We start from the raw sequence: 27,793 nt of genomic DNA, 5'->3' as shown, positions 1-27,793 counted from the left end.
TGACTGACTGTTTTAGGTGCTGCATGACTTACACATGAAGGAATTTGCTCCTTCTTGATTTAGTCATTTGTTCAGTAACCTGCTCTGTGTTATGTTTTTGAACTTATCTAGCTAAGGATTGGACATAAGACCAATTCCCCCCCCGCCCTTTTTTTTTCCCACTTTAGGGATTTAAGAGCTTGAGAAGCCACCATAATAAGTTAGCCCAACTCTGTCAGTATGTATTTGTAATAATACCATTTTTTTATAACCAGTGTTGGGTCTCCATACATTCAGGGCCTGATTTTTTTCAAATGAGGTCAGCACCCACAGCTCCTTGGGACTTCTTTTCTTTTACCACACCTGCTAAGGGCACTTAACCCTTTTTTCTTCCTGTGTCAGATAGTGTGGGTTTATACAACATATTTTTTTATGGAAAATATGAGAGAAAATCAAAAATGTGTTGCTCAGTTCAGAGTGCTGAGTAGAAGTGTGGGCTGAATGAGTTAAAGGTAAATAAATGATATGGGGGTGTGGATTTTTGTCCAACTATTTGACCTTTTAATGTGAGGTAAGGCAGGCAGAATGTATTCAGAGAGATTCTGGAAATGCATACAAATGTTTTGAAACAGTAGCTTGCTTTTCGGACATCATAATATTTTGAAAAGTCAGTGTAGTTTGGCTTGCCATTTTGCTTTGCACTCTTCGGTTAGACCCTAAAAAAATAACCAGTCTGCTTTTTACTTTTCACAGAGAGTAAAACGCTGAAGTAAACAAACCACATGAACAGTGAATCGTCCATTTCAGTTTCTGGAATAATTTTATTTTCAGTAATGTAATTCTCATTTTGGTACCTGTGCCACAGAGTAATTTTCTTATTTAAGAGTAAGGTAACGGGTCAGTATTCTTTCTCTCTTTAAAATATATATATGGGTCAGAGGCCAAACTGGTGCATGGAGGTGCCAATCAAATTGTCCTGTGCCATCCTGTTTCCCTGCCTCATGAGGCTGGCCCTGGCCCTGATCTTGTCCACCCCTCTGGATCAGTGTGTATGTCATGAGCTGCAGGGTTGGGAAAACAGCTTTAGGCTTATGGTCAGAATTCCATAAGAGGCTGACTGATCAAGTTTGCTGAGGAGATAGGACAAGTGGACTTTGCATCTGGGGTGGGGGGGTAGGTTCTTTGAGGATTTTTATCATCAGAAGCCATTGGAAATTCTGGCTGAACATGGCCTGAGCTTTTTAACACATCTCCCACCCTTAAATAACTGTGATTTGTGAATATTTAAAGCAAAGGGCTATTAGACAAATAAGCATTTGTAAAATATGGGGGTTCTTGCTATACATTGTAGGTACATTCCAGGAAACTGGGACTTATAACAAATCAATGTAAATGGGCCCACCCCTGTGGGCGGGTGGCGTATGTGTGCGCTCGATGCAAGGAGCTCCTGGCCCTCAGAGACCGAGTGCGTGCTTTGGAGGCCAGGGTGGCTGAACTGGAGGAGCTAAGGAAGGCAGAGGTGTTTGTGGATGAGACTTTCCGGGACATAGTAGGGCTGTCCCACCTCCAATCTGACAGTCCTGAGGCTGTTACGGAGGATGAAAGGCTCAGGGAAGGAGAGCAGTCAAGGGGAGCAGAGGGAAACCATCCCGTAGTTGGGACCCTCCTTCCAGAGGGTGATGTTGTATCCTCTCGTGCCGAGGATACTTCTCCGGGGGAGGGAGCGCCAGCTGTTAGGAAGAAGCAGGTTTTAGTAGTGGGGGATTCCATCATTAGAAATATAGATAGTTGGGTTTGTGATGACCGGGAGAACCGTATGGTGACTTGCCTGCCTGGTGCGAAGGTTGCGGATCTCTCGAGGCATCTAGACAGACTTATGGGCAGTGCTGGGGAGGAGCCGGTCGTCGTGGTACATGTTGGTACCAATGACATAGGGAAGGGTAGAAGAGATGTTCTGGAGGCCAAATTTAGGTTACTAGGAAGGAGACTGAAATCCAGAACATCTTTGGTGGCATTCTCTGAAATGCTTCCAGTTCCACGCGCAGGGCCAGATAGACAGGCAGAACTTCAGAGTCTCAATGCGTGGATGAGACGATGGTGTAGGGAAGAGGGGTTTAGATTTATTAGGAACTGGGGACACTTTTGGGGTAGGGGGAGCCTATACAGGAAGGATGGGCTCCACCTAAATCAAGGTGGATCCAGACTGCTGGCATTAAACATTAAAAAGGACATAGAGCAGTTTTTAAACTAAGAGGTGGGGGAAAGCCGATTGGTGCGGGGGAGCACCTGGATCGGACGGAGACTTCTCTTACACGAGGCTCCATAGACAGGGATTCCCTAGAAGTTAGTCAGATAGGGAACGTGGGAAATAATATATGGGCAAGATCAGATGTGAAACAATCGTGCATAAAAAAATCCACCACGTCTGTGAAAGGCGGACATATAAATAGTGGTAGTTTTCTAACATGCTTTTACACTAATGCTAGGAGTCTGTCTAATAAGATGGGTGAACTGGAGTACCTCATATCAAAGGAGGAAGTTGACATAATAGGCATCTCAGAAACATGGTGGAATGAGGACAATCAGTGGGACACTATCATACCGGGATATAAATTATATCGGAAAGACAGAACAGGTCGTGCGGGTGGCGGAGTGGTACTATATGTGAAGGATAATATAGAATCAAATGAAGTAAAAATCCTAAAGGAATCAAAATGTTCCATAGAATCATTATGGATAACAATTCATTCCTCTAATATGAATATGGCATTAGGAATATATTACCGACCACCTAACCAGGACAGTGATAGTGATGCTGAAATGATGAGGGAGATTAGAGAGGCTATCAAAATAAAAAACACAGTAATAATAGGAGATTTCAATTATCCCCATATTGATTGGGTGCATGTCACCTCAGGACGGGATTCAGAGATTAAATTTCTTGATGCCTTAAATGACTGCTTCTTGGAGCAGCTAGTACAGGAACCCACAAGGGGAGAGTCGATTCTCGATCTAGTCTTGACTGGAACGCAGGATCTGGTCCAAGAGGTAACTGTTACTGGACCGCTTGGAAATAGTGACCACAATATAATAACTTTTAATATTCCTGTGTTGGGAAGAACACCGCAGCGGTCAAACACTCTGGCATTTAATTTCAAAAAGGGGAATTACACTAAAATGAGGAAGCTAGTTAAACAGAAACTAAAAGGTAGAGTAATTAAACTAAAATCCCTGGAAGCTGCATGGAAACTGTTTAAAGACACCATACTAGAGGCCCAACTTAAATGTATACCCCAAATAAAAAAACACAGTAAGAGACCTAACAAAGAACCACCATGGCTAAACAGCCATGTTAAAAAGGCAGTGAGAGAGAAAAGGGCAGCTTTTAAAAAGTGGAAGTCAAATCCTAGTGAGGAAAATAGAAAGGAACATAAACACTCCCAAATTAACTGTCATAATGTAGTAAGAAAAGCCAAAAAAGAGTTTGAGGAACAGCTAGCCAAAAATTCAAAAAACAATAGTAAAATGTTTTTTAAATACATTAGAAGCAGGAAGCCTGCTAAAAAAGCAGTGGGGCCCTTGGATGATAAAGATATAAAAGGAGCGATCAAGGAAGACAGTGCCATTGCGGAGCGATTAAATGATTTCTTTGCTTCAGTCTTCACGGCTGAAGATGTTACAGAGGTTCCTAAATCTGAGCCAGCCTTTTTAGGCGACAAATCTGAGGAACTCACTCAGATTGAAGTGACATTAGAGGAGGTTTTGGAATTAATTGATAAGCTGAATAGTAACAAGTCCCCAGGACCAGATGGCATTCACCCAAGGGTTCTGAAAGAACTCAAATGTGAAATTGCGGAGTTATTAACAGTGGTTTGTAACCTATCCTTTAAATCCACTTTGGTACCAAATGACTGGAAGACGGCCAATATAACACCAATATTTAAAAAAGGCTCTAGAGGAGATCCTGGCAATTATAGACCGATAAGTTTAACATCAGTACCAGGCAAATTAGTAGAAACACTAGTAAAGAGTAAAATTGCAAGGCACATAGAAGAGCACGAATTGTTGGGCAAAAGTCAGCATGGTTTCTGCAGAGGGAAGTCGTGTCTGTCTAATCTATTAGAATTCTTTGAAGGGGTTAATAAACATGCGGACAAGGGGCACCCAGTGGACATAATATACCTAGATTTCCAGAAAGCCTTTGACACGGTCCCACACCAAAGGCTTTTATGTAAATTAGGTGGTCATGGGATAGGAGGAAAGGTCCTTTCATGGATCGGGAATTGGTTAAAAGACAGAAAACAAAGGGTGGGAATAAATGGTAAATTTTCACAATGGAGGGGGGTAACTAGTGGTGTTCCCCAGGGCTCAGTCCTGGGACCGATCCTGTTCAACTTGTTCATCAATGATCTGGAAAATGAGGTAAGCAGTGAGGTGGCAAAGTTTGCAGATGACACCAAGTTGTTCAGGACAGTCAAAACCAAAAGGGATTGTGAAGAACTACAAAAAGATCTCAGCAAACTGAGTGATTGGGCAGCAAAATGGCAAATGAAATTTAATGTGGGTAAGTGTAAGGTAATGCATGTTGGAAAAAATAACCCAAATTACACGTACTACATGATGGGGTCAAATTTAGCTACGACAGATCAGGAAAGGGATCTTGGAGTTATAGTGGATAGTTCTCTGAAGACATCCACGCAGTGTGCAGCGGCAGTTAGTAAGGCAAATAGGATGTTAGGAATTATTAAAAAAGGGATCGATAATAAGACAAAAGATATCATACTTCCCCTATATAAAACTATGGTACGCCCACATCTCGAGTACTGCGTGCAGATGTGGTCTCCTCACCTCAAAAAAGATATATTGGCATTAGAAAAGGTTCAGAAAAGGGCGACTAAGATGATTAGGGGCTTGGAAAGGGTCCCATATGGGGAGAGGCTAGAGAGACTGGGACTTTTCAGTTTGGAAAAGAGGCGATTGAGGGGCGATATGATAGAGGTATATAAAATCATGAATGGTGTGGAGAAAGTGAATATAGAAAAATTATTTACCTTTTCCCATAATACAAGAACTAGGGGACACCAAATGAAATTGATGGGTAGTGGGTTCAAAACTAATAAAAGGAAATTTTTCTTCACACAGCGCACAGTCAACCTGTGGAACTCCTTGCCCGAGGCGGCTGTGAAGGCCAGGACTCTATTAGGGTTTAAAAAAGAGCTTGATAAATTTTTGCAGGTCAGGTCCATAAATGGCTATTAGCCAGGGATAAAGTATGGTGCCCTAGCCTTCATAACAAGGGCAGGAGATGGATGGCAGGAGATAAATCACTTGTCTTCTGTTCTCCTTCTCTGGGGCGCCTGGCATTGGCCACCGTCGGCAGATGGGATGCTGGGCTTGATGGACCTTTGGTCTGACCCAGTATGGCCATTCTTATGTTCTTATGTTCTTATGTTCTTATGGGGGGATGCATTTCACAAAGTCCTCTAAATCACCCATGAGATACAGAGTGGGGAACCTTGTCTCATAGGAAACAATGGAATACGGGAGGGCCAGGTTCCCAGACCTCAGGGATGTAACACTATGACTGGCCTACATTAGCCCCTCCCTTTGGAAGGGACGTGGTAATGAGTGAGTTGGGAAGATGCTAATGAGGTGCTTCCATGAATATGCAGTGCCTCATTAGCATAATGGCAGCCACATGGAATTTGAAAGCACCACTTTCCAATCGCACCCTGCCTGTGTAGATGGGGGCTTTGGAAAGGACCCCCCTGGACTTCGAAAGGCCCTTCTTCCGTAAACCAAATAGAAAGAAGGGGCTTTCGAACTGGGAGGTGCTTTCAAAAGGCCCCCAGCCGCACAGGTGGCATGCAATTCTAAAGCAGCACTTTTGAATCGCTGGGCTGCCATTAAGCTAATGAGGTGCTGCATATTCATGGTGGTGCCTCATGAGCATCTTCCCAACTCATTACCATGCCCCTAGTGTAGACGTAGCCTATTATTCTGACTTCATCATACCGAACAACTAAAACACAACTCACACCCTGCACATGTTTTTAAAACATTCATTTGTACTTCAGTCTCAAACTATTTTTATCAGCACTTTGAAACAGCATTTCGAAAAGCATCTTAATGTTTCCCTCATTAAAAAGGAAAACCATTTTAACAGTAGGACTCTTAAACTGCATTTTTAAAAAAACATTTTAATGTTCCCATCATTTTTATTAGCATTTAAAACAGCACTTTAAATTGAAACCCCTATTTATTAGCATTTTAGACAACAATTTTAAATAAAAATTCCTACGTAGGTGGAGGATGAGGATGTCATCTCCACATCAAGAAGTTTGGGTTCTATCACTTCCTTTTTAAAGAAAGAGTATGGGGCTGGCTTGTATACCATGCCGAACTTTGTCATTGTAAATTTCTCTGTAGGAAGCCAAGTCAACATTTACGGCCTATTTGCCATAAAAATGTCAATGAACTCCTCAGCCAGTTCAGACATACATCGAAGGGCAGCAGTTGTCAGCCTCTTTCATGTTTCTGTGCATCTTCGTCCATACTTTCTTAGTGGTCAAGATTCTCATTGGTGAGAGGCATAGAATGCAATTTCAACCACTCTTCCACATCATTCTCTTTAACTTCATCAGAGCCAGCCTCCCTTGCTGGTTGGACTATTTCAGAGTGAATGGGGGTTTCTTCAAACTCTACCAAGTCTTTCACAACCTCAACATAAGTTTTTGTCTAGACATATGAACTCAGATTTCTTCCCAAATGGCAACAGTGATCATCACAGCATCCATAATATTTCATTTGTTTCCCAAATTCCTGGGCTGCAGGTTTTCCCTCACCATCGGTTTCATGGATGAGCTCTCACAATGTACTCTGCAAATAAGATGCCTTGCAGGTGGCAATAGCCCCCCATGTCCATTGGCTGCATGATTGATGTTGTCTGAGGTGGCATAAAAAGATCTTTGATGTTTAGACAGAGAGCTGCATAATCCAGGTTGTGGGCACCACTATTATCCAGAATCAGAAGAATCCTAAATTGCAAATTTTGTTCCTGGCAATACTTTTTTATTTGCAGGACAAAGTAGCCTACAAACCAGTCATGGAAAATTTGTGTTGTTATCCAGGCCTTTCTGTGTGATTTCCGTCTGACAGGAAGCTGAGATTTCACGTAGCTTTTCATAGGTCCTGGGTTTTCACTTTGATAGAAAAGGCACAGCTTTGAGGATCTTGTCTTTAGCATTGCCTCCTACCAGCAGAGTTAAGCAATCTTTAGAGGCCTTCAAGCCAGGAGCACTTTTTTCATTAATAGAAATATAATTTGATATTAAAAAAACTTGGCAAGGGTGATAGCTGTCTTCATCAATCACTTTCTTGAGTATTTCAGGAAATGCTTCAGCTGCCTCTGTGTCAGCACTAACTACCTCTCCCTGCACTCTCACATTTTTAAATCCATACCTTTTCTGGAATCCGTGAAACCATCCTTGGCTTGCAGTGAAAGTTTTCCCAACAATGTCTTCTTCATTAATGTTTATGTGCTCATACATGTTGATGGCATTCTCCTTACTGAGGACTAGGCTGATCAGAGTATTGTTTTTATGCATATCTTCCAGCCATATAGCTAGCATCCATTCAATTTTTTTTTCCCCATTTGAGCACACCTTTTCTGCATAATCGTTACAGAGGAATGCTTGGACGCATGCTTTGCTCTACTCACAATATCCTCAGCATTCTTAATAATAATATGCACAGTTGCTGGTGGCAATCCAAGACAGCGAGCAAAATCAGCAAAATTACTGTGTTTTATTATGTCCAATTTTACGTCCAGAGTCACACTGCTTCAGTGCCACCTACCATCACTAACTTTACTCATTCTCCCAGCACTGGCATTACGCTTAGATCTCATTGTTTCCAACCAAGGGGCTGAATGAGATGTGTCAGAGAGGCACTTCTACTTGCTTCAGGTCCTCATCGGCAAAAAATATGAATTAGGTGTGTGTAAGCACAGGGAATGCAAGGACATAAGTGTGGGGAATGTATGGACGTGAAGTAGAACAGTTCCGCTTTTTGGCAGCAATGTAAAAAGCAGCGTTAAGTGAGGAAACATATAAAGTGGACCCCCTATACTTGGTTAAACCTCACATGTTTGCATATGAGACAAACCCCAAATACATATTGAAGTTAGAATGCAATCAACTGCCTGAATCTATGAAAAGCAGGGGGATGTGAATAGCAGTATTCATGGAGATACTGTACTGATAGTAGCAAGGAACTCTGAAAAGCTGACAGAAATAAATGGGTAGATATTAAAAACAATCTGGGGAGGTTGATACTGAGGTGCTGTCAAATAGGAGCAACCTTATTAGAGATTGCCAAGTGCTGATTTAGAGGCAGTACAATATTTTACCTGTAGGTGGAGCCACATATTTAAAAATTCTATTTGGAATTATGTAAACTATTGTCCACAGCCCATCTATTGTTCTGGATCTGTAAAACTTGCTTTTAGAGGTCAATCAGCCCTTCTGGAAGTCTAGAATGTATTCATGAGAGATTTTAATTTATATGAGCAATGAATTATGAATATGGAGTTGGAGGAGAACATATGTCGAGACTTGTTTCTCCCAGTTTGCTGAACATTTAAACATGGCCAAAGTCTATCCTGTAAGTAGGAAATAATACAAAATTATGTTGATTGTAAAAAGCTTCTGGCACGTGTGATATGCTCATGTGAGTTAAAAAGAAACACAGGCTGGATTTTCAAAGCAGTGCAGGGGATTGACCCACACATCATCCATTAAAAATAACTATGATAAATGGTACAATTAAGTTTAGGGGAAGATTGGCTCAGTCTTCCACGCTGCTTAAAAATCTCACTGACTTTCTTTGACTCATCACTTAAAGTATGAAAGCATTATATAAAAAACATTATTAATTAAGTCTTGCAAATGGCCCTGTAAAGTACCTGAAGGCTAAGCACAGATCATTTTTCCCAGCACTTATATTTAGCAGTCTTTGCAGTGTTACAGGGCAGCTGTTGCTGCTCAAGGAACCATGAAGTGATAAGCTTCTTGAATAGTCACAGAGAGGTAGTCTTGTCTTCACGGACAAAGTCAAGTTCCACATGACGGTCCTAGACAGTGCAGTATGGGAAGGTGGAGGGCAGCCATCTATGGGGAAGGAACAAGTTTCTGAGCTACCTAGGAAAAACTAGATGTACACAAATCCATGGGTCTGGATTTAATGCACCCAAGGGTACTGAGGGAATTGGCAGATGTCATTGCTGAACCTTTGGCCATTATCTTTGAAGACTCTTGGAGATCAGGGGAGATACCGGATGACTGGAAAAAGGCAAACATAGTGCCCATCTTTAAAAAAGGAAAGGACAATCCAGGGAACTATAGACTGGTCAGCCTTACCTCAATCCCTGGGAAAATAATGGAGGGGATCCTCAAGGAATCCATTTTGGAGCACCTGGAAGAGGGGAAAGTGATCAAAATTAGCCAACATGGATTCACCAGGGGAAGTCCTGCCTGACCAATCTGATTAGCTTCTGTGACGAGGTAACAGGCTCTGTGGAAATGGGGAAGTCAGTGGATGTGATATACCTTGACTTCAGGAGCTTGTGATATGGTCTCCCACAGGATTCTTGTCCATAAATTAAGGAAATATGGATTGGATCCTTTAACTATAAGATGGATAGAAAGCTGGCTTGACCGTCGGGCCCGACGGCTAATGGTCAATGGCTCAATATCTGGATGGTGGTCAGTTTCAAGCAGAGTGCCACAAGGCTCGGTTCTGGGGCCAGTGTTGTTCAACATCTTTATTAATGACCTGCATGAAGGACTGGGTTGCACCCTCAGCAAGTTTGCAGATGACACAAAACTAGGGGGAGAGGTAGATATGTTGGAAGGCAGAGAGAGAATCCAGAGTGACCTGGATAAATTGGAGGACTGAGCCAAAAGAAATCTGATGCAGTTCAACAAGGAGAAGTGTAGAGTCCTGCACCTGGTGCGGAAGAATCCCAAGCATTGTTATAGGCTGGGGACCGACTGGCTCAGCAGTAGTACGACAGAAAGGGACCTAGTTAGTCTTTAAAGTGTTACATAACTGCTGTTTTGATAAGCTTGTTAATTTATGTGGCTGCTCACAAGAAGGTGCAGAACAGTGGTGGAAACAGGTCTGTTTTCACTCTTCTGCTATTGCTTGGCAAAGCTTTGAGCCAATGGGAGGCACTGGAGCAATCTTGCCTACTAAAAGCAGTAAGCACTGTTGTATTGATTATGCCTAGTTCATATTAACTTGACAATAATTAAGGGTAGAGACTCTATTTATTTTTAATGGAATCTTAGACTCTGCTTGAGCCATTTTCCCTGAAAACATTCCTACTTAGTAAAGATGACTTGTTGAGTGGATTTTTCAAGCCCGGCCTTGATACCTCTGTCTGCCAGCCTCATTTTGCATTTACCTGATTTGTATACCTGGCATGTAAATGAGATGCACAGACAAGAGGAGTAGTTAAAGTGGCTGTCATGCCCCTCAATATCCAGTATAGCTTCATCAGTGCTAACAATGGTGTCAGTGCTAATGAAACAGATCACTAGAGTTATGTGTATTGTTTTCACAGCAGGTGTCATGGTTAGAGTTCTGCACGGGTACAAAATCTATATCTGTGAATATAAAGTAAGTGTTAACTAGAGTTGCAGGGCTGTAGTGACGAGCAAGATTAACAGGCCCCCAGTTAGCGACAGTGATAGGAACTTCAGTGGCACAAGCAGCAGCAGCAGGTGGAGTTGCTGCTCATTGCCCCCTACTAACAGTGGCCAAATATAATGCTGATTTTGTCACTATGGTTCCTGGCCTGGTCACTGACAATGGCCCTATTGGTCTCACTCATGGGTCCTGCAACTCCATGGATATCCACATCTGTAGATACAAATTTTCTATCTGCACAAGGGTTGCCAACCATAGTCTCCAGCAATTAAAGATTTATCTTTAATTAAAGATTATATCATGTGATGAAACTGCGCCGAGTATGTGCAATGAAAACTGGCAACTCTAATCCAGTCAGTGCTGCAGGCATGGTGGTTAAAAACACAGGCCAATGGTGTACACTAGTAGAAAGAAACCGTACAAGAGAAAATTTATTGAAAAAGGGCTTAAAAACCTTGATTCTAAGTCCCAAACCTACTGTAAAACAGCAATATCTAATTTGGCATATTTCATGTTTTCCTGTAGTGTGTAACCTGAAACCTAGCATGGTGCATTCCTTACATAATTTAGTTTATTTTTATCCATGTATCATCTTTATCTCTTCAGGTGTTGGAATATTTTCTTGGCTTGCCAATTGATATAAAAAAATTATGTCTTGAACTGGTGAATGCAGGTGCGTTGGAACAAGGAGTTGGCTGCAAATAAACTGTTGAGAACAGAACACACAGAATAGCACCAGACAGAACTTTCTGTGTGTAATCCTCTTAATACACTGCTGCACATATTGAAATTTAAGTGAGAACTTATTCCCCTCTTAGTTGTGCGGTAGAGAGGACAGCAAAATATTCTATTTTTAGTATTGGATATAGGCATTTCTGTTATGTCCCCTCATAAACAGAAGTTCATCAGTAACTTTCTGTCTTAATTTGTGTTCCCCCACCCGCCAAGTGCTAGAGAGAGCTTTCTACATTGCTAAGACTTGGAAAGATATCCAAAATAACCTTCTTTCCTATCAGCTCTCAAAGTCATTGTTTATCATTGCTCCCATAAGCCTTTTAGCAAAGATAGAAATGTAGTTGTGGCTTAAAATCAGATACATCCTGTATTGACGAGGCAGAAGGATGACGATGGAATGACAAGAAATATATCCTGTCATTGCAGGAGGGGTTGGGACTCTATGTTCTAATGTTGTTTTTCTCATTTCTAATTCTAATGATAGTAGTATCAAAGGGCCAGGCCTCGCCCAGCGGCAACAATAAGAGAGAGACATAAATGCTGGAGTTCCTAGCCAGCCATTGCAGTATTTTAGGGATTGAGTTGCCTGCCCTAAATCCAGAAGCGAGGAAGAGAGGAGAATGAACAGGTTAGGGGAATAAAGAAGAAGCTTAGAAACTTGGGAGTATAGTTGCATGGGTAGCTTTTGGAAATGGGGGGATGAAGGCGATTGTCATACATTTGGAGTTAACATCTTTCTGCTGAATCTGCCACCTGGTTCACTGAAGAATGGATAAAAGCTACCCTACCAGATCAGGCTAGCAGTCCACAGAATCCAACAGCTTGTCTTTGAGAACGGTCCCACTACCAGAGACTTCAGAGGAGGGATGCAAGAAGTTGTGTAGTGGACAACTGGGAATAAGCTACCTGAAGGCGAAATTACTGTTGAGAGCCTGTTGCTTAGGCTCTGAAACAGGAAAATTTCTATCATGATATGTTCTCTTTAACATTAACTGTGGATGGTGACATCCATGTGAATTTATAATCCTCTGTTGAACCCTTCCAAAAGCTAAGTACTTACTAATTTGTGTTAAGATGTTAAGCTCATGGCAAACCGGAAAGAGTGTCTTGCTCTAACTCTTCTACTTGTTTCTAATTGCTTCTGACTCAAGTGAGATAGGATTACAAGCAGTTAACTGTCTTGCAAATTCTGATTTTGGATTTACTGCCAGGTAGAACTGGGAAACTGAATTGGCCTGTCGTGATTCTGGCAGGAGGAAAATTCAGAAAAAGACATGGCTGTTGTTGTTTTTAAATCTGCTGAGTGATAGTCTAGAAGAGTTTCCTAGGTTGTCTTTATGAGACTTATTCCAGTAATAACTTAAGCAGGCATATGGTAAGCAGTTTTTTTATTACAATCTTTCTCTTTTTTTAAAAGAAAGGGAACATGAATTTAAGTTTTAATGTAGTACTTCTTAAAAAAATCTGATAACTTTGTTCTGAACTTCACATTAAAAGAATTTATGTGTAACATAATAAACATGTTGCTTTCTGATTTTCTTAGAAATACTGCAGAGCTGTTCAAAACTTGTGAAGAATAAAGTGTTTCTGCAATAGCTTGACCAATGACTGCTAGAAGCCTCTCATAACTGTTCATATTCTTGGTGTTAAGAAAATAGAGTGACTCTTTCATGATTCTAACAGTTTGCTGAAAAAGTAATAATGCCCTGATTTTGGTTCTGTTCAATTTTGATAAGTGTTTCATCATGGCATATTATTTTCCTTTTCAACCTACTAAGGATCAAAGGTGAATGTCTCAGGATGTAAAGCAGTCTACAAAATTGGTGAGGAAGTGTGGAGAAGGGGGAAATGAAAGTTGATGAAACTGGAAATAGTAATTGGTTTGATGTAAAATCCATGTAATTGTTTTAGCTCTGCCAGTAACATAGCTAAAAGTAAAAAAGTCAATTAACATGTCTTTTAGATGGTAAATTCTGTTGGGCTTGGGCAGAACCATTCATGTCTGAGTGCAACTGAAAATAATTATTGTCTTCTATGTTGAAAAGGGAAATTTGAAATTTGAATGTGGCATCATCTTATTTAATGGAGAACAGCTTCTATGTTCTCTATCATACAATTCAGTTTTGATGCATTTGCCTGTGTGTGTGTGTTTGCATATATATATCTATAGTTATAGCTATATAATAGGATTAAACTATTATACTGATTTTACATGAAAATTTTATACAGAAATTATTTCTCATTTTTAAGATTTCTTGCCTCATTAACTTTGTTTCCTTTGCCATGGCATAATTTTATGCATATATATAAAGACACATAATACTTTATCTGTAGACCATTAAAGATACACAGGAAAATGTTAACGATTTAAAAATAGTGAACCTCTGTGTGACTTTGTTTCTTTGCTTGAAACCCATATGTTAAGTTTAGCACTGTCTGTTTCAATAACTAGGAGCGACAGCGGCTAGAAACCATCCTCAACCTCTGTGCCGAATATTCCAGACCTGATAACAGTCCTGTTGCTGCTACCACTGTGGCTGACGTTCAAAAGATTAACAAAGAACTTGAAAGACTTCAGCTGTCAGATGAAGATTCTGTATTTGAAGATTCTCAAATGAGTCCAGAAAAAAGATTTAGAAACCACTTGAAATCATCTACAAGTGATTCTGATTTCTCAGAGTGTAATAATCTCAGCCCAAATACTACCACTTTCCTTTCCTCCAGGGGGATTAGAGCCGATGAACACTTAAGTGACAATATGAAGACTCCAGCTTCTTTAGCTTCTTCTCCCTTCTTGAAGGTTTCCAATGAGTCTTCTTACTTAAGTATTATATCAAAGGTAAGACCCTTGAGAAATTAACCTCATATATTGTGAACCATTGGTTAGAATCGTTCAGCTGAATTCTGTTTCAATGGCAGAAATGACAAAGAAAATGGCTTAAATATTAGTTTTAGTCACATGCTACATCTGTATGAATTGAAATTTGGGTGATTTTTGCCATATTTCCTTGTTTTTAAGTACCTTTTTAAAAAGTTAAGAGTTCAGGAGGAGGCTTTTTAGGAGCAAAAATGAGCGGAGAGAGTGTGCTAAAATGACAGTATTAAATTGTTTCAATTAGCAGAGTTTCAGAAGTCCTGTAGAAAGTTTGGGTTTTATGTGCAAAATAATTTATAATTGCTGTCACGTCATGTCACCATTGTAAATATTCAGGACTATTGCCAGAAGGAAAGGAATTGCCTAATTTTTCTTCTCCCTTGACAGATTTCTCGCTGCTGTAAAATTATCAGATTTTCTGAACAGCTAACAGAATACTTGTAAAGGGGAGACACAAAAGGAATTGTCTGGTTAAATTTACTTTTCCATCCCTTTTTCTTATTGGCTACGTCTATCCGACAGCCCCATTTTGAAATAAGATATTTCAAAATGGATATATCCTATTTTGAAATAACACAACCAAACACAAAATGCATTTCAAAACACTACCCAGCTATTTCGAAGTAGCATATCTGGTCCATAGTGGTATTTTGAAATCATGCCATTGGAGCCCATTATGTTCTATTTCAAAATAGATAATATTCCTCAGGGAATGAAGTTTACCACAATCAGACTAATGCACTTGTTATTTTTAATTTATTTTGAAATAGTATGTGCATCATTTAGACAGTGCCAACGTTATTTTGAAATAACTGCTATGTCAAGATAACATGGCTGTGTAGACATACTATTCTGAACAAGGACATTACTGTAATCAACATGCTGCCTCTTGTGAAGCGTACTGTGGCAGCCTACATATTCACACATGACAAAATCTATCCAAAGGTCTCCAAAAATCACCCGCAGTTCTTTAGGAAATTACGGTACTTCACAATCTTCCCCATTCACTTCACAGTGTAGTCTTGTAAGTTAAAGGGGGTCCTTTTAATAAAATAAAAGAAAGTCCTTAGTAATGTTACTAATAGTTAACACTTCAAAAATCAAATTAATATTTTGCTATTCATTATGTCTGCTTACTTTTTGGGGTGCTTTCCTCTGGGTGGAACAGTGATAGCCTAATATATATTTTGTGTTACAATTAATTTTACTTGTAAGTTCCGTTGCACTGAGTACATGTTGTAACATTCAATGAGCCAGCAGCAACTTTTTACTGAATGACCCAATTTAACATATAATTCTTTTTTTGCATTCCATGAAAAATTCCACCATTTGCAAAACTAGATATTTCCATCAATTTAAAAAAAAAAAATCAGTATTTTAGTTAGATTTTGTTTAAAATGAAACCACAAGCTCCATCCTCTGCTCTGCACTCTACCCATGTACTCCAGGGGATAGCCCACCAGGATTTTGGCATTGTAAAAGTTTTAGAACAGGGAGCCTGGAAGCCCGAGACAACTGGTTCTGTCAGAACCAGTGTATCCAGAAAAGTCTGTTGAAACAAACATTTCTATGTATCCAGTGGTGTAACCATGAGTGGGTCTGAGTGAGCCATGGGCCACCCACTTTTCATCCAGGCCCACCCACAGCCAGGGAGCAGGACAGGGGCTTATCCTGTGCCTCCCCATGCTCTGGGTGGGGAGCTGCAGTCCATAAGTGGGGCCAGGGCACTGGGGATGATTAATTATCTCGTCCTTGAATCCATTTCAATACTAACTCTTTAAAGGTTCTCAAAATAAAGGTAATGTCCAGGTGCAATATTTCAGTTTAGTCATCGTAATCATCACCTCATAGTAATGGATTTCTCTCATTGTCTGCTTGACAGTGGTTCTTGTGTATAACTTTAATGTATTTTCTGTCTCCTTACCAAATGGCTCCAAATGTAATTCTTGTTTGTAGGGTATCTTCTGCTGGGCTTATTTTTTAAAGCAGGGTAAAGAAACCTCCGGAGCACCGATTGTACACGTTTTTTCGAGGTTATCCACTGGTGGGCTGCCAGAGTGTTTGTTCAGCTGAGCATCCACAGGCACAGTTGCTCACAGCTCCCATTGGCAGCAGTTTGCAAATTCTAGTCAACTGAAGCTGTGGGAAGCAGCACAGGCCAGGTCATGGCTTCCCACAGCTCCCTTTGGCCGGGAATGCTGAACTGTGGCCTCTGGGAGCTGCAAGCTGCCCTGCCTGCAAACTGCCAAGTAAATAAATCATCTGGCAGCCTGACAGCAGCTAACCCTGATGAACCGTGTGCAGCCAGCAGGCTGGAGGTTCCCCACCCTGGTTGAAGGGATAAAAAAGAGGAATACTTCTCTAGAACTCTTTCTGTCGAACGTTTCCGAATAAGGGTGTTTTGAGGAAAAAACCCATTTTCCTATAGCTACCTCTTACTTATCATATTGATTCTCTCCCTTATCAGAAATCTACATCAAAACATTATATGTGCACATTATTGTGCTCTTGAAACTCTTCCATGCTCATGATTGCTACTTTCTTTCCATAAATGAAAGATCCTATTTTTAATCTCTGTTGGGAAGTTGAAATTGAAGATGTTATGTCAGCATGAGCCAAACAGGATACCGGACAAAAAGAGGCTTTCCTGCTAGGATTACTAGCACTAGTAAGTAAGGAATACCATTCATTCATGGTAATGTGTGTTCTGCTAAAGGAAGAGAAGAGCAGTAACATATACCTGAGTGTTAATGAAATGCAGTTCATTGTTCTCAAATATCACGGTTAGGTTTGCACATGATCTCTTGTTAAAATATCTGCCCTCAGAATAGCAATTAGGTAGTTGAGCTTCAATGGCTTTTGAAGTTGGCCATATGGGCCATCAGTTAAAGGAAGGAGCTGAGAGGCAGGATCTGATTCTAATTCTGTCTGGAGACAATGAATGAGTGACATTCAAAACTAATTTGACTCCCCTGCGTCAACCTTTAGAAAACAAGATAATTTCCAGAAGCATGTTGAAAGCTAGCTTCTGTTTCAAAACTAGGCTTTCCTGGGTAAAACGAACCCCCACAATACTTTACCACAGCTTATGATATCTGTCACAGTCCAGTATATAAATGAGGCAGGAGAGACAGATTTTACTGATTAATTTTGCCATGCAAATTGTGCACCCATCTTACAAAAGCTGCTCATGTGACAGTTGCTTATGATATGCTGTAACATGCAGGTTTTTGTAAATATATGGAACTGAAGTATGCTTTAAAAGAAGAAGTGTATCTTCCTGTATCTATTTTACTTAGGAAGAGAAAACTTTGGCTTTTTAAAACCAAAATAACGTGATGTATGAAGTGTCTGAAGAATACAGCTAACAAGGAGAATGAATGAGAAAAGACTTTGTAGAGCATGAACTTCAGAAGGTACTTCAAGTGTCAAGTTGCTGGTATAAAACCAGAGCTCTTGCAATGCAACAATTGTGTAAAGTAGTTGAACACAGAGTTAGAGGGAGGAGAAAAATGTATTTTTTTAGAATTCTATTGATAAACACTGCCTAATGACTAATTGCAGACACCAGAATGCGCAAATGACGAGCAAAGAGGGCAGGAGCTTGCTCGGCTGGAGGAGGAACACATAGCAATACTGAACAACTTAGAGGAACTTGAACAGAAAATCAAAGATTTAAATGACCAGATGGATGAATCTTCTAGAGAGGTATCAGAAATGAAGTTGTTTCACATATTTTGGGTTCATATATCAGGCTCATTAAATAGCTAAGGTTCTATGTGTGTGTACTTATGTGTGTGTATGTATGTATGGGGGTTGTACATATGTATGTTTTTCTGTGTGTGTGTAAAAATACATAGATGTCTCATGCATCAATATAGCCTTCAAATCCTCTGCTTTTTGGCCAAAATTAATAGTAGTATCATATTAACTGATATTTCCATATTATGGGGACAGTTGTCTTCTCTTCCAGATGGCTAGATAACATGATCTATTTGGCCTTTTCTAGATCTAACTGCTATACCCCTAAATGTAGTTAGAATGGTCCTAATTATTGAATGGTTGATGAAAGATTCATCTGACTAGCTTGTCTCCCTTGGGAGTATTGTATCTCATGTAGCCATTTAAAGGGTAAGGATGTGACATAAGTTCTTTTTAAAACTCTTCACCCTGGTGTTGTGAAGACTGTGAAGCAGTGTTGGTTTCTGGAATCTCACACTTGCAAACCAAGCTGTATGGGCCTTAAGTTGTCCTGTCTCCAATTAGCAACAGGAAAGAAGCAGCTGTTCTAAAAATGGTTAGTGCACAGACTGGCACAAACAGTAGGTACAGTATCACACATAAGGAAGCAAAGAAGAGGAGAAATAGAAAATAAGAACTAAACAAATAATATTTAGAAGTTGCTTTGGTTTAAGATACAATATTTTGAGTGAGGTTTTCCTTTTTACATATTTGTGATCTCTTAGTAACGTGTAGAAGCTCATGCTTTAGTAGCATCAACGTTGCTTTTTAAAATATAACCAAAAAGTGTGCAAAGATTTCTTTGTAAGCTGGACTGCTTCTGAGAAATGTTTTGTGTTCCTAGCTGGACATGGAGTGTGCTCTTTTGGATGGGGAACAGAAATCTGAAACAACAGAACTTCTGAAAGAGAAGGAAATCTTAGATCATCTGAACAGGAAAATAGCTGAGTTGGAGAGAAATGTCATTGGTGAAAAGACAAAGGTAAATAAAGTTATCTTCACTAATTTTTTGCTATGTAGTTCTTGATCTTCCAGCTATATTCAAACTGTTAATGGAGAGGAGATCTGCAACATGCACTGGCTTACAGGCATGATTTATACATGGTAGAAAATCATGATCTAAAACTTCACCTTCAGCATGCACTTCTTTTGCAGACGTGTGTTTGATTAAGAATATGAAGTGTTACTGTAGAAAGACCTAATTTGTTGAAATGATATTTTGGGTGTGCTAGATGCCAGTTAAAGCGAAGTGAACATTGGCTGTGCAGTCGACACATCTTTTATCACAACGTTTATCATGGATTACAAAGCTCTGTTATGGTTATGTTCTCTATTATTAAAAAAGATGAAGTTAATCTGACATTTCCACAACCTTCCATTCTTTTTTGTTTGTTTGTTTTAATATGTATTACTAATTAGCTCTATCTCAAAAAAAAAAAAGATATTTTTCTTTCCCAGCAAAGATATGTATTACCAAATTCCAGTGGTTTGACTTTAATGAGACTTTGCTTAAAAAGACAGAACAACATATACTATGCCGAAGGGTAAATGAAAAACCTGTCCACATAAATTAATTTATACACTCATAATACCGTTATGCGGGTTCATTCAATTTGGAAACAGTTGACTTTTTAAATTTGGGTAATACAAATGAATTTTTGAATCAAGTGTGCAAGTTAATTCATTAGTTCCCTAAAATGGGTAGTGAAAATTTTTAATTTTTTTAATATGCAATTACTTTTGTGACATAGTGATGGAACTCGAATAGAGATATTAGATATCGTAAATGGAAAAGACCTGTTTGTTTCTCTCCACCAAGCCAGAGAAGAAGAATTGGTTCCTCTAAACTATTGTATTTTCCAGTCCTCATGTTTTTGTTTTGTTTTGTTTTTGTTCTCGGAAGACCATTCCATAGCCTTTTATATCTCACTGTCAGGAGGTTTTTTTCTGGTTATTCAGCCAATAATTGTTCTTTTCTTAATTTCATCCCAGAAAACTGTTTTAAACTGTCTGCCTGGAACTATTCTAAATAATCTTCTCTGGTTTTTAGTCACTTGATTGGTGTTCTGTAAGGTTTTAGCTTTTGTTCCTTGGATGGTCACCTGAAGAAACCTTCACTACATTTACTTCAGAAACCTTTCACAATCCCCTTTTATGCTTCTTAGACAATTTTATCGCTTATCAGCTTTCTTTCTAAATCAAGCCCGTAGTCCAGTACTGGCCACCCTGGGGCTCAAGGGCCAAGTACGGCCCATTGGGATTCTGTGTGTGTCTGGAGAGACATTTTGTTTACCATTAGCCACGCAAAAGATTTCCAAATTCCACTGGTTTCCATCTGTGTAGTTTTTTTTCCCAAGTACTATTACTAAAGTGACACTCATGTAAAACAGGAGCATGTGTCGTAAGGTGCATGCTGGCTGCACGCTATGTTGACTGTGAGAACCATGTGCTCCCTCTGCATCCAGTCACAATGTTGCTATGGCTCAGTAGGCACACCCTACAAATTCTAGGTATGCAAGTGCAGTTAGACAAACTATCCTATCCCAGGAGATTGTCTTGATTACACCAATCTTTCGGCCCACTGTGAGGGGAAGCGCCATTCATGTGGTCCACTCACTAGCTTAGGTTGCCCATCACTGCTATAGCACCTAACAACTGTTGGTGTTTTTCTCAGAGCTTTATCCACCTTATTGCTGTCTATCAGGTACTGAGCCTGAACTCTACATTCCAGTTGCATGATCACTAAAGCAGCACAGAATATGGTTCTGTTGCCTCCTTGTTCTGTGAAGTGACACGTGTAAATATGCTTAATTGTTACTCGGTTTCCTTACCTTGTTGCTTCCTTAGGCCGACACTCACTTGATATATCAGTGCTGCTGCAATTTTCAGTAATGCTCAACTTGCCAATTCTTTTAGTCACATTTTTAAGCTTTAATTTTAATCTTGAGCATGCAATCAGTTTCATAGGTTTTACTTTTCTCACTGTACAAAGACCAATCTAAAACTGGTCCCTAGCCAGGTTTCAGATAAAATGGTGGTAAGTCGTGGTTGTGCAATTAGCTTTGTTTTCAAGGATGCTATCAGGGAGCTTATATGTTCTCAGATAGTATGGTGTGAGCCCCTTAAATATTTGAATAAGTAGATAGAAATTCAATGCCTGAATGATGTTTTCATGCATACCCTCTCTCATAGTTCTTCACTTTTTGGGCTCAAACTGCATTCCAAATAGAAATAATGCTGTATTTTTTTCTATCTTTTCATGTTTTTGGAGCAGTTTTAAAAATTCCCTGACAGAGCTGTGAATTGAAATGTATAGTGTTGTACTTGTGTATGCTCATCAGCAAGTAAAAATGGCAAGTCCAGTTTAATTTTCCAGCTCCGTACAAAGCAGAAAATAAACAAACTGCCTAAGGAGACTTCTCTTATTTGAAAAATAAATTTATTTAAAATACTTGTTTTTTTAGAATGCAAGATGATGTCAGTAATATAGGTTACAATATTGTAATTAGTTTTGTCATGAGTATACTATAAATGGATTTAAAAATATTTGCAGAATGCTTTCAGAACTCTTAAACTCATTACTTTGCCAAAGTCTGAAGTTTTCATATTAAAAACATATATATGAATGGGAGAAGAGAACTCTGTTCTGGTACTGTCCTGGGATGCTTATAGAAAATATAAAGTTCTCTTTATTACACAAAAAAAATCACACCATGCCAATTATGAAGTCCAATGTAATAAAGTCATAGCTGTAGTATTATGAAGAAGGAAGGAAAAGTGAACCAAAAAAGCTGTTCATGTAATGTAAACAAAGCAGATGTAATTCTTTAGCCAGATGAAAGAAGTAATTTTTGGTATCATAAATAGTTTGATTTTTTTTTTAAGATTACATCTTCTGCTTCTCATGTGTGTGGCCAAGTTTTTCACAGTCCCATAAAGATTGTTTCTAGCCTCCAGTCTTTGCTCAGTGTTCTGTGCTGTTACTTAGCTGTAATTTACCACTCAATGGCTACGTCTACACGTGAAGCCTACATCGAAATAGGCTATTTCGATGAATAACGTCTACACGTCCTCCAGGGCCGGCAACGTCGATGTTCAACTTCGACGTTGCTCAGCCCAACATCGAAATAGGCGCAGCGAGGGAACGTCTACACGTCAAGGTAGCACACATCGAAATAGGGATGCCAGGCACAGCTGCAGACAGGGTCAACGGGCGGACTAGCGCTTCCGGGGCAACAGCTAGCCGCTCCCTTAAAGGGCCCCTCCCACACACACTCAGCCTGCACAGCACGCGGTCTGAGGAGCCATAGGCACACAGACCCCGGGCGCCGCAGTCATGGACCCCCAGCAGCAGCAGCAGCAGCAGCAGCAGCTAGAGGTCCACCCAGCCCTCCTGGCAGGAGCAGGGCTTGCCCTGGCTCATGCCATGTGGGAGGCAGCTGACTACCTTCTTGCCCCAGGGGAGGAGATGCCCCCAGGGCAGCAGGGCTCAACCCCTACCCCTGCAGCACCCCGCTCCACCCCCCGCCTCACACGCCGGCGGCTGTGGAGCTACCCCACCAGCACCGACTGGTGGGAGCGGCTGGTGCTTGGGGAGTGGGACGACGACCACTGGCTCAGGAACTTCAGGATGACCCACCAGACATTCCTGGAGCTGTGCCAGTGGCTCACCCCCGCACTCAGGCACCGGGACACTGCCATGCGGCGTACCCTCCCTGTGGAGAAACGGGACGGCATCGCTGTCTGGAAGCTGGCCACTCAGGACAGCTACCGATCTGTGGGGCAGCAGTTTGGTGTTGGAAAGGCCACCGTCGGCGCTGTCTTCATGGAGGTAAGATAACCCACAGGGGGAGGCCAGGGCAGGGCAGGGGGGCCAGGGCAGGGCAGGGCAGGGCCACGCACACCCTGCTCACCCCTCATTGGGGCTCTCCCATGTGCTTTCTCTGCAGGTCGTGCATGCCATCAACGCCATGCTCCTGCACAGGCTCGTGAGGCTGGGGGACCCACATGCCACTGTCGCCGCCTTTGCCACCCTGGGCTTCCCCAACTGCTTCGGGGCTCTGGATGGGACTCACATCCCCATCCGCGCCCCGCATCACAGTGGAGGACGATACCTCAATCGGAAGGGCTACCATTCTGTCGTCCTGCAGGCCTTGGTGGACAGCCGGGGACGTTTCCAGGACATTTACGTGGGCTGGCCTGGCAGCACCCACGACGCCCGGGTTTTCCGGAACTCGGGCCTGTGCCGCCGGCTGGAGGCGGGGACCTACATCCCCCAGCGGGAGATCCCTCTGGGGGACACCACCATGCCCTTCTGCGTCATCGCAGATGCGGCACACCCCCTCCGGCCGTGGCTCATGCACCCCTACACGGGCCATCTCTCCGCTAGCCAGGAGCGCTTCAACGAGCGCCTGAACCGTGCACGCCAGGTGGTGGAGTGCTCATTTGGCCGCCTCAAGGGACGCTGGCGATGTCTCCTGACCCGCCTGGATGCGGGCCCCAACAACATCCCCCAGATTGTGGGTGCCTGCTGCGCCCTGCACAACCTCGTGGAGAGCAAGGGGGAGACCTTTCTGCAGGGCTGGGCCGCGGAGGCTGGCAGGGCACACGTGCAGCCACCTGCTGCCCCCAGTCGGCAGGTGGACCCAGAGGGGACCCGGGTCCGGGAGGCCCTGCAGGCCCACTTCGACCAACAGGCCGCGGGGTGAACTCTGCCCAGGCCCCCTACTGCCCGCCCCTTCCTCCCCCACACTCCTGCCCCAACGCCCACACCATGGAGCACCCCACCGCCCCCCCCCCCCACTTGTCCTGGACAAATGACAGCACGAATGTGTGGGTGAACGTAAACTTTTTTTTCCTCTTTACGAAACTTTTTTTTTTTTTGTAAATAAATAAATATGTGAAACAGAAACCAAAAAGGAGGGACAAATGTTCAACAAAAGCAAGATGTGCACAAATAAAACAGTATACAACAACAAAGCAAAGAAGTGTGCGCCATCAACAAAAAAGAAAAGCAGGGAGGAGAACAGGGAGAACTATTTACATGGGGGGGACGGGGCAAACGGGGGCACCAAAAACAAACATTCAAACTATATACAACAAGGGGGGGGGGCCACGTCCTGGGCCCCTCGCCCCTAGAGCCCAGCACTGGGCGTGCCCGGCCGGGAGCCCCGCCGTGCCTGCAGTCTGGTCTGCGGCTGGGTGGGAGCGGGCTGGACAGGAAGGTACCGGCGCCGGCGAGTCTCAGGGGGCTCCAGGCATCCCTCGGCGCTGTGGCCCTCGCGGGTGGGTGGTGGGGCGACGGCGGACGGCCCGGCGACGGCTGGAGCAGCTGGTGGTGGGGCTGCAGGAGCGGGCAGGGCGGGCGATGGCTCGGCCGGCGTGGCATGGGGGGCCAGGTAATCAACCAGCCGGTTGAATGTCTGCATATAGGCCCCCCATGCCTCCTGGCGCCAGGCCAGCGCCCGCTCCTGCAGCTGGAGGTGCTGCTCCGACACCTCCAGCTGCCGGCGGAGGATGGCCAGCAGCTGGGGGTCCGTTGCCGCCGGCGGTAGTAGGCGCGGGGTCCGCCGTCTTGCCCTCCGCGGGGCCGGTCGTTCCTCGGCCGAGGGGCTGCCCTGGAGCGAGGGTCCCGGAGGGCTCTCCGGGACAACCGAGGCCTTGCCGGCGCTCTCTTCCGGTCCTTTGGATGGTGCAGGTGCAGGTGCAGGACACAGGAGAGGAGGGGGGAAAGAAAAATGGAGACAGGCGTTAGTGTGGGCCCCGAGCCATGGCCTTTGTCCCCCCCGCCCTGTGCTGCAGGTTCCCCATCCCCGTCCCCGGGAGATGCTGCTGTGATGGATGGGGTTCAGGGGTCCCCCTGCCCTGCACCCCATCCCCTGGTGGGAGCGACTCTCACTTCACCCCGCAGGGTCTGAGAGCAGGAGAGCTTTCTTAGGCCACAGATGGCCAGTTTCTGGCAGGAGTGACAGCACCAGCTGTTGGAAGAGACAGTCCTTCCAACCCGTCGTGGGGAGAAGACCCCAAGGGGGGCCCCTCTGGGATGCAGCTTTCCCCCTCCTCTGGCTGGCTGCCTACCAGCTCTCCCTTCCCCTAGCCTCTACCTGTGGCCCCCGCCCTTGCCCCCCAATTCCAAGCCAGCTCGGCTCCTCCCTCCTGTTTGCTCAGGGCAGAGGTGTCACCTGCCAGCTGTAGCGCCAGGATCCTCCTTTGGCCCTGGGAGCTCCTCGGCTCTTGTGGCTCATATGTAGCCTGAGTCTCCCTTTGGCACTCCCCCCACTCCATCACATGCTGCTCCTGCGGGGTGTCCCACCCCCTCCGCCCGGGGGCCCCTCGAGGTTCCGCTCCCCCCTGGCCCGGGGATGGGGCATGGCACTGTCATGCAGGGTGGGGTAGGGGCACGGGCTGATGGCTGCAGTGCTGTGAGGGCCATGGCCCTGGTGTCCTTGGGGCCATGGCCATGTGAGCGTGTGGGGGGCCCTGGACACATCTCTGTTACCCCCGCCCCTCAAGCCCCGGGGTGTCCACCAGAGAGGGGTACCTACCTGTGGGTCCGCTCCCACGGTCCGGAGATCCCCGGGGGTCGGAGGCCCTGCTGCTGCTCCAGGATGGCAGGAGGAGGATCTGCAGGCTGGATTCTGCGGAGGAGGAGCCCCCCCCCCCTCCTCCTCCTCCTCCTCCTCCTGCCGCGATGTCCCGGGGATGGCCTCCAGGGGGGGCCCCCGGGGTGCGGGGCTTGCCTCCGGGTCGGACTCTGGCTGCAGGGCCTGCTGGGGCTCGTCAGCCGAGGTGTCAAGGGTGGCTGGAGGGGAGGAGGTGTGCCGGGAGCCCAGGATGTCCCTGAGCTCCCTGTAAAAGGGGCAAGTGACGGGGGCGGCCCCAGATCGGCTGGCCGCATCCAGGGCCCGGGCATAACCCTGCCGCAGCTCCTTCACCTTACTCCGGACATGGTGCGGAGTGCGGGCAGGGTGACCCCGGGCAGCCAGGCCGTCGGCCAGCCGAGCGAACGCATCCGCGTTCCGCCTCTTGCTCCCCATTACCTGGAGCACCTCCTCCTCGCTCCAGAGCCCCAGCAGGTCCCGCAGCTCGGCCTCCATCCAGGAGGGGCCCCGCTGCCGCTTCCCAGACTGGGTGGCCCTCTGGCTGGGCTGGCTGCCCTGGCTCCCCTTGGGGGGGGTCCCCTGGGGGCGCTGGGGAGGCTCCTGGCTCGCCATCGCCGCTCTGTGGTGGGCTGATGGCTCTGCAGGCTGCCCGCGTGTGCAGGCTGCAGCCTGCACGTTGCCTCAGCTTCCTGCAGAGTCAGGGCGGGGGAGGGGACCTTTAAGGGGCAACTCCACGCGGCCACCAGTGAGCTGAGGGGCTGGAGAGAGCGTCTCTCAACCCCCCAGCTGATGGCCGCCATGGAGGACCCGGCAATTTCGACGTTGCGGGACGCGGATCGTCTACACTGTCCCTAAGTAGGGCACTATTCCTATCTCCTCATGGGGTTAGCGACTTCGACGTCTCGCCGCCTAACGTCGAAGTTAACTTCGAAATAGCGCCCGACGCGTGTAGCCGCGACGGGCGCTATTTCGAAGTTAGTGCCGCTACTTCGAAGTAGCGTGCACGTGTAGACACAGCTAATGTCTTCTACGAGCCCAGTAACCAGTGGAAGCGTTGGTAATGCTGCTGGACAATATTGTCCTCCTGCAGTTTGGCAAATTCTCTTGTTTGGCGTTGATCAGGTCCCAAGGGTGCTGGCCTAGAGAGGTCCAACCTGTATTGTGATTTGGGCCCTAGACTTGGACAGAGTAGTCTGAGTTTGATTCTTGGCTTGGCTGTGAGTTGCTGTTTTGAGGATTTAATCTCTGGCTACGTCTACACTATGAGATAAATTTGTATTTAAGGCAGTTAGCTCAATATTACACCATCACTCTCTTCAGTATAAATACCATTAGCCCAATTTAGGGAGCACTAATATTGATATCATAACATCATTGCAAGCAGCTGGGTGTAGCATCAAGTTTGAATTTAAAAGTTCGAATGAAAGCTAGTGTGGAAGTTCCATGTCTTTGAATCAAATTCATTAGACTCCAGAGGTGTCCCATATGTATCCCACAATGCCCCACACTGCTCCGCTCTGGCTGCTTCCATCTCTGCTGCTCTGTATGTGCTCAGGAATTAGGTAACAGGAAGCCTGAAAATTTGAATTCAGCACCAGGAAGCCCTTGGATGTGGGGTCATATTTGTATGAGAAGCTGAGAAACTTCTTTCTTTGCTATCAGCCCTGTGAGCACATCGAACCATTACAAATAGCCCAACACAGAGTTCATAGTTCTGTCTCTACCTCTGATAGCTGAGTACTTGGGCTTTTTTCTGCACTGGCACCAGCCCCTGCCCTGTGCACCATATGGCAGCTAGGCTGTTGGGGGGTTGTGCTTGTATGAGGGGCCGAGACACTTCTTTTCTGCAGTTTATATTTGTGCAGGGCCCTCCCTCACTCCCCCACAGGCACCATGCAGTTGGGGTCTTTCCTGAGCCAAACCACATATCATGACTAGCCCCCGACCCAATAAAAAAAATGAGCCTGCTGTTCAGTGCTGACCATGCTGCCAGGCAGCACCATGTCCTGGCTTGGCCACACTGAGTGCTCCAAGGGCGGAAAAGATTTTTGGATGCTGGCTGTCACCCAGGGGAAGTTTCCGCTGGCTGCTAAGATCTTGGGGGCTTGCTGCTGCCCCAGGGACCACTTCAACTGGCCTTGAAGCCACA

The 27,793-nt window shown here is 44.2% G+C and overlaps 1 protein-coding gene across 4 annotated transcripts in view; it reads left to right on the top strand.

Moving 5' to 3' along the window:
- PHLDB2 (pleckstrin homology like domain family B member 2) overlaps nucleotides 1-27,793 on the top strand; it is a 125,383-nt gene that overhangs the window by 35,147 nt on the left and 62,443 nt on the right. For all 4 annotated transcript variants that reach the window (XM_074998749.1, XM_074998740.1, XM_074998732.1 and 1 more), the window contains exons 3-5: nucleotides 13,880-14,266; nucleotides 17,867-18,010; nucleotides 18,888-19,025. In XM_074998749.1, coding sequence (XP_074854850.1) covers nucleotides 13,880-14,266; nucleotides 17,867-18,010; nucleotides 18,888-19,025 — 669 coding nt within the window. The remainder of the gene's footprint in view (nucleotides 1-13,879; nucleotides 14,267-17,866; nucleotides 18,011-18,887; nucleotides 19,026-27,793) is intronic.

The sequence above is a fragment of the Carettochelys insculpta genome, chromosome 1, assembly GCF_033958435.1.
Source record: "Carettochelys insculpta isolate YL-2023 chromosome 1, ASM3395843v1, whole genome shotgun sequence".
NCBI classification, from domain to species: Eukaryota; Metazoa; Chordata; order Testudines; family Carettochelyidae; genus Carettochelys; species Carettochelys insculpta.
Note: the sequence above shows the minus strand (reverse complement) of the source record. Positions and strands in the feature narration are given on the sequence as shown.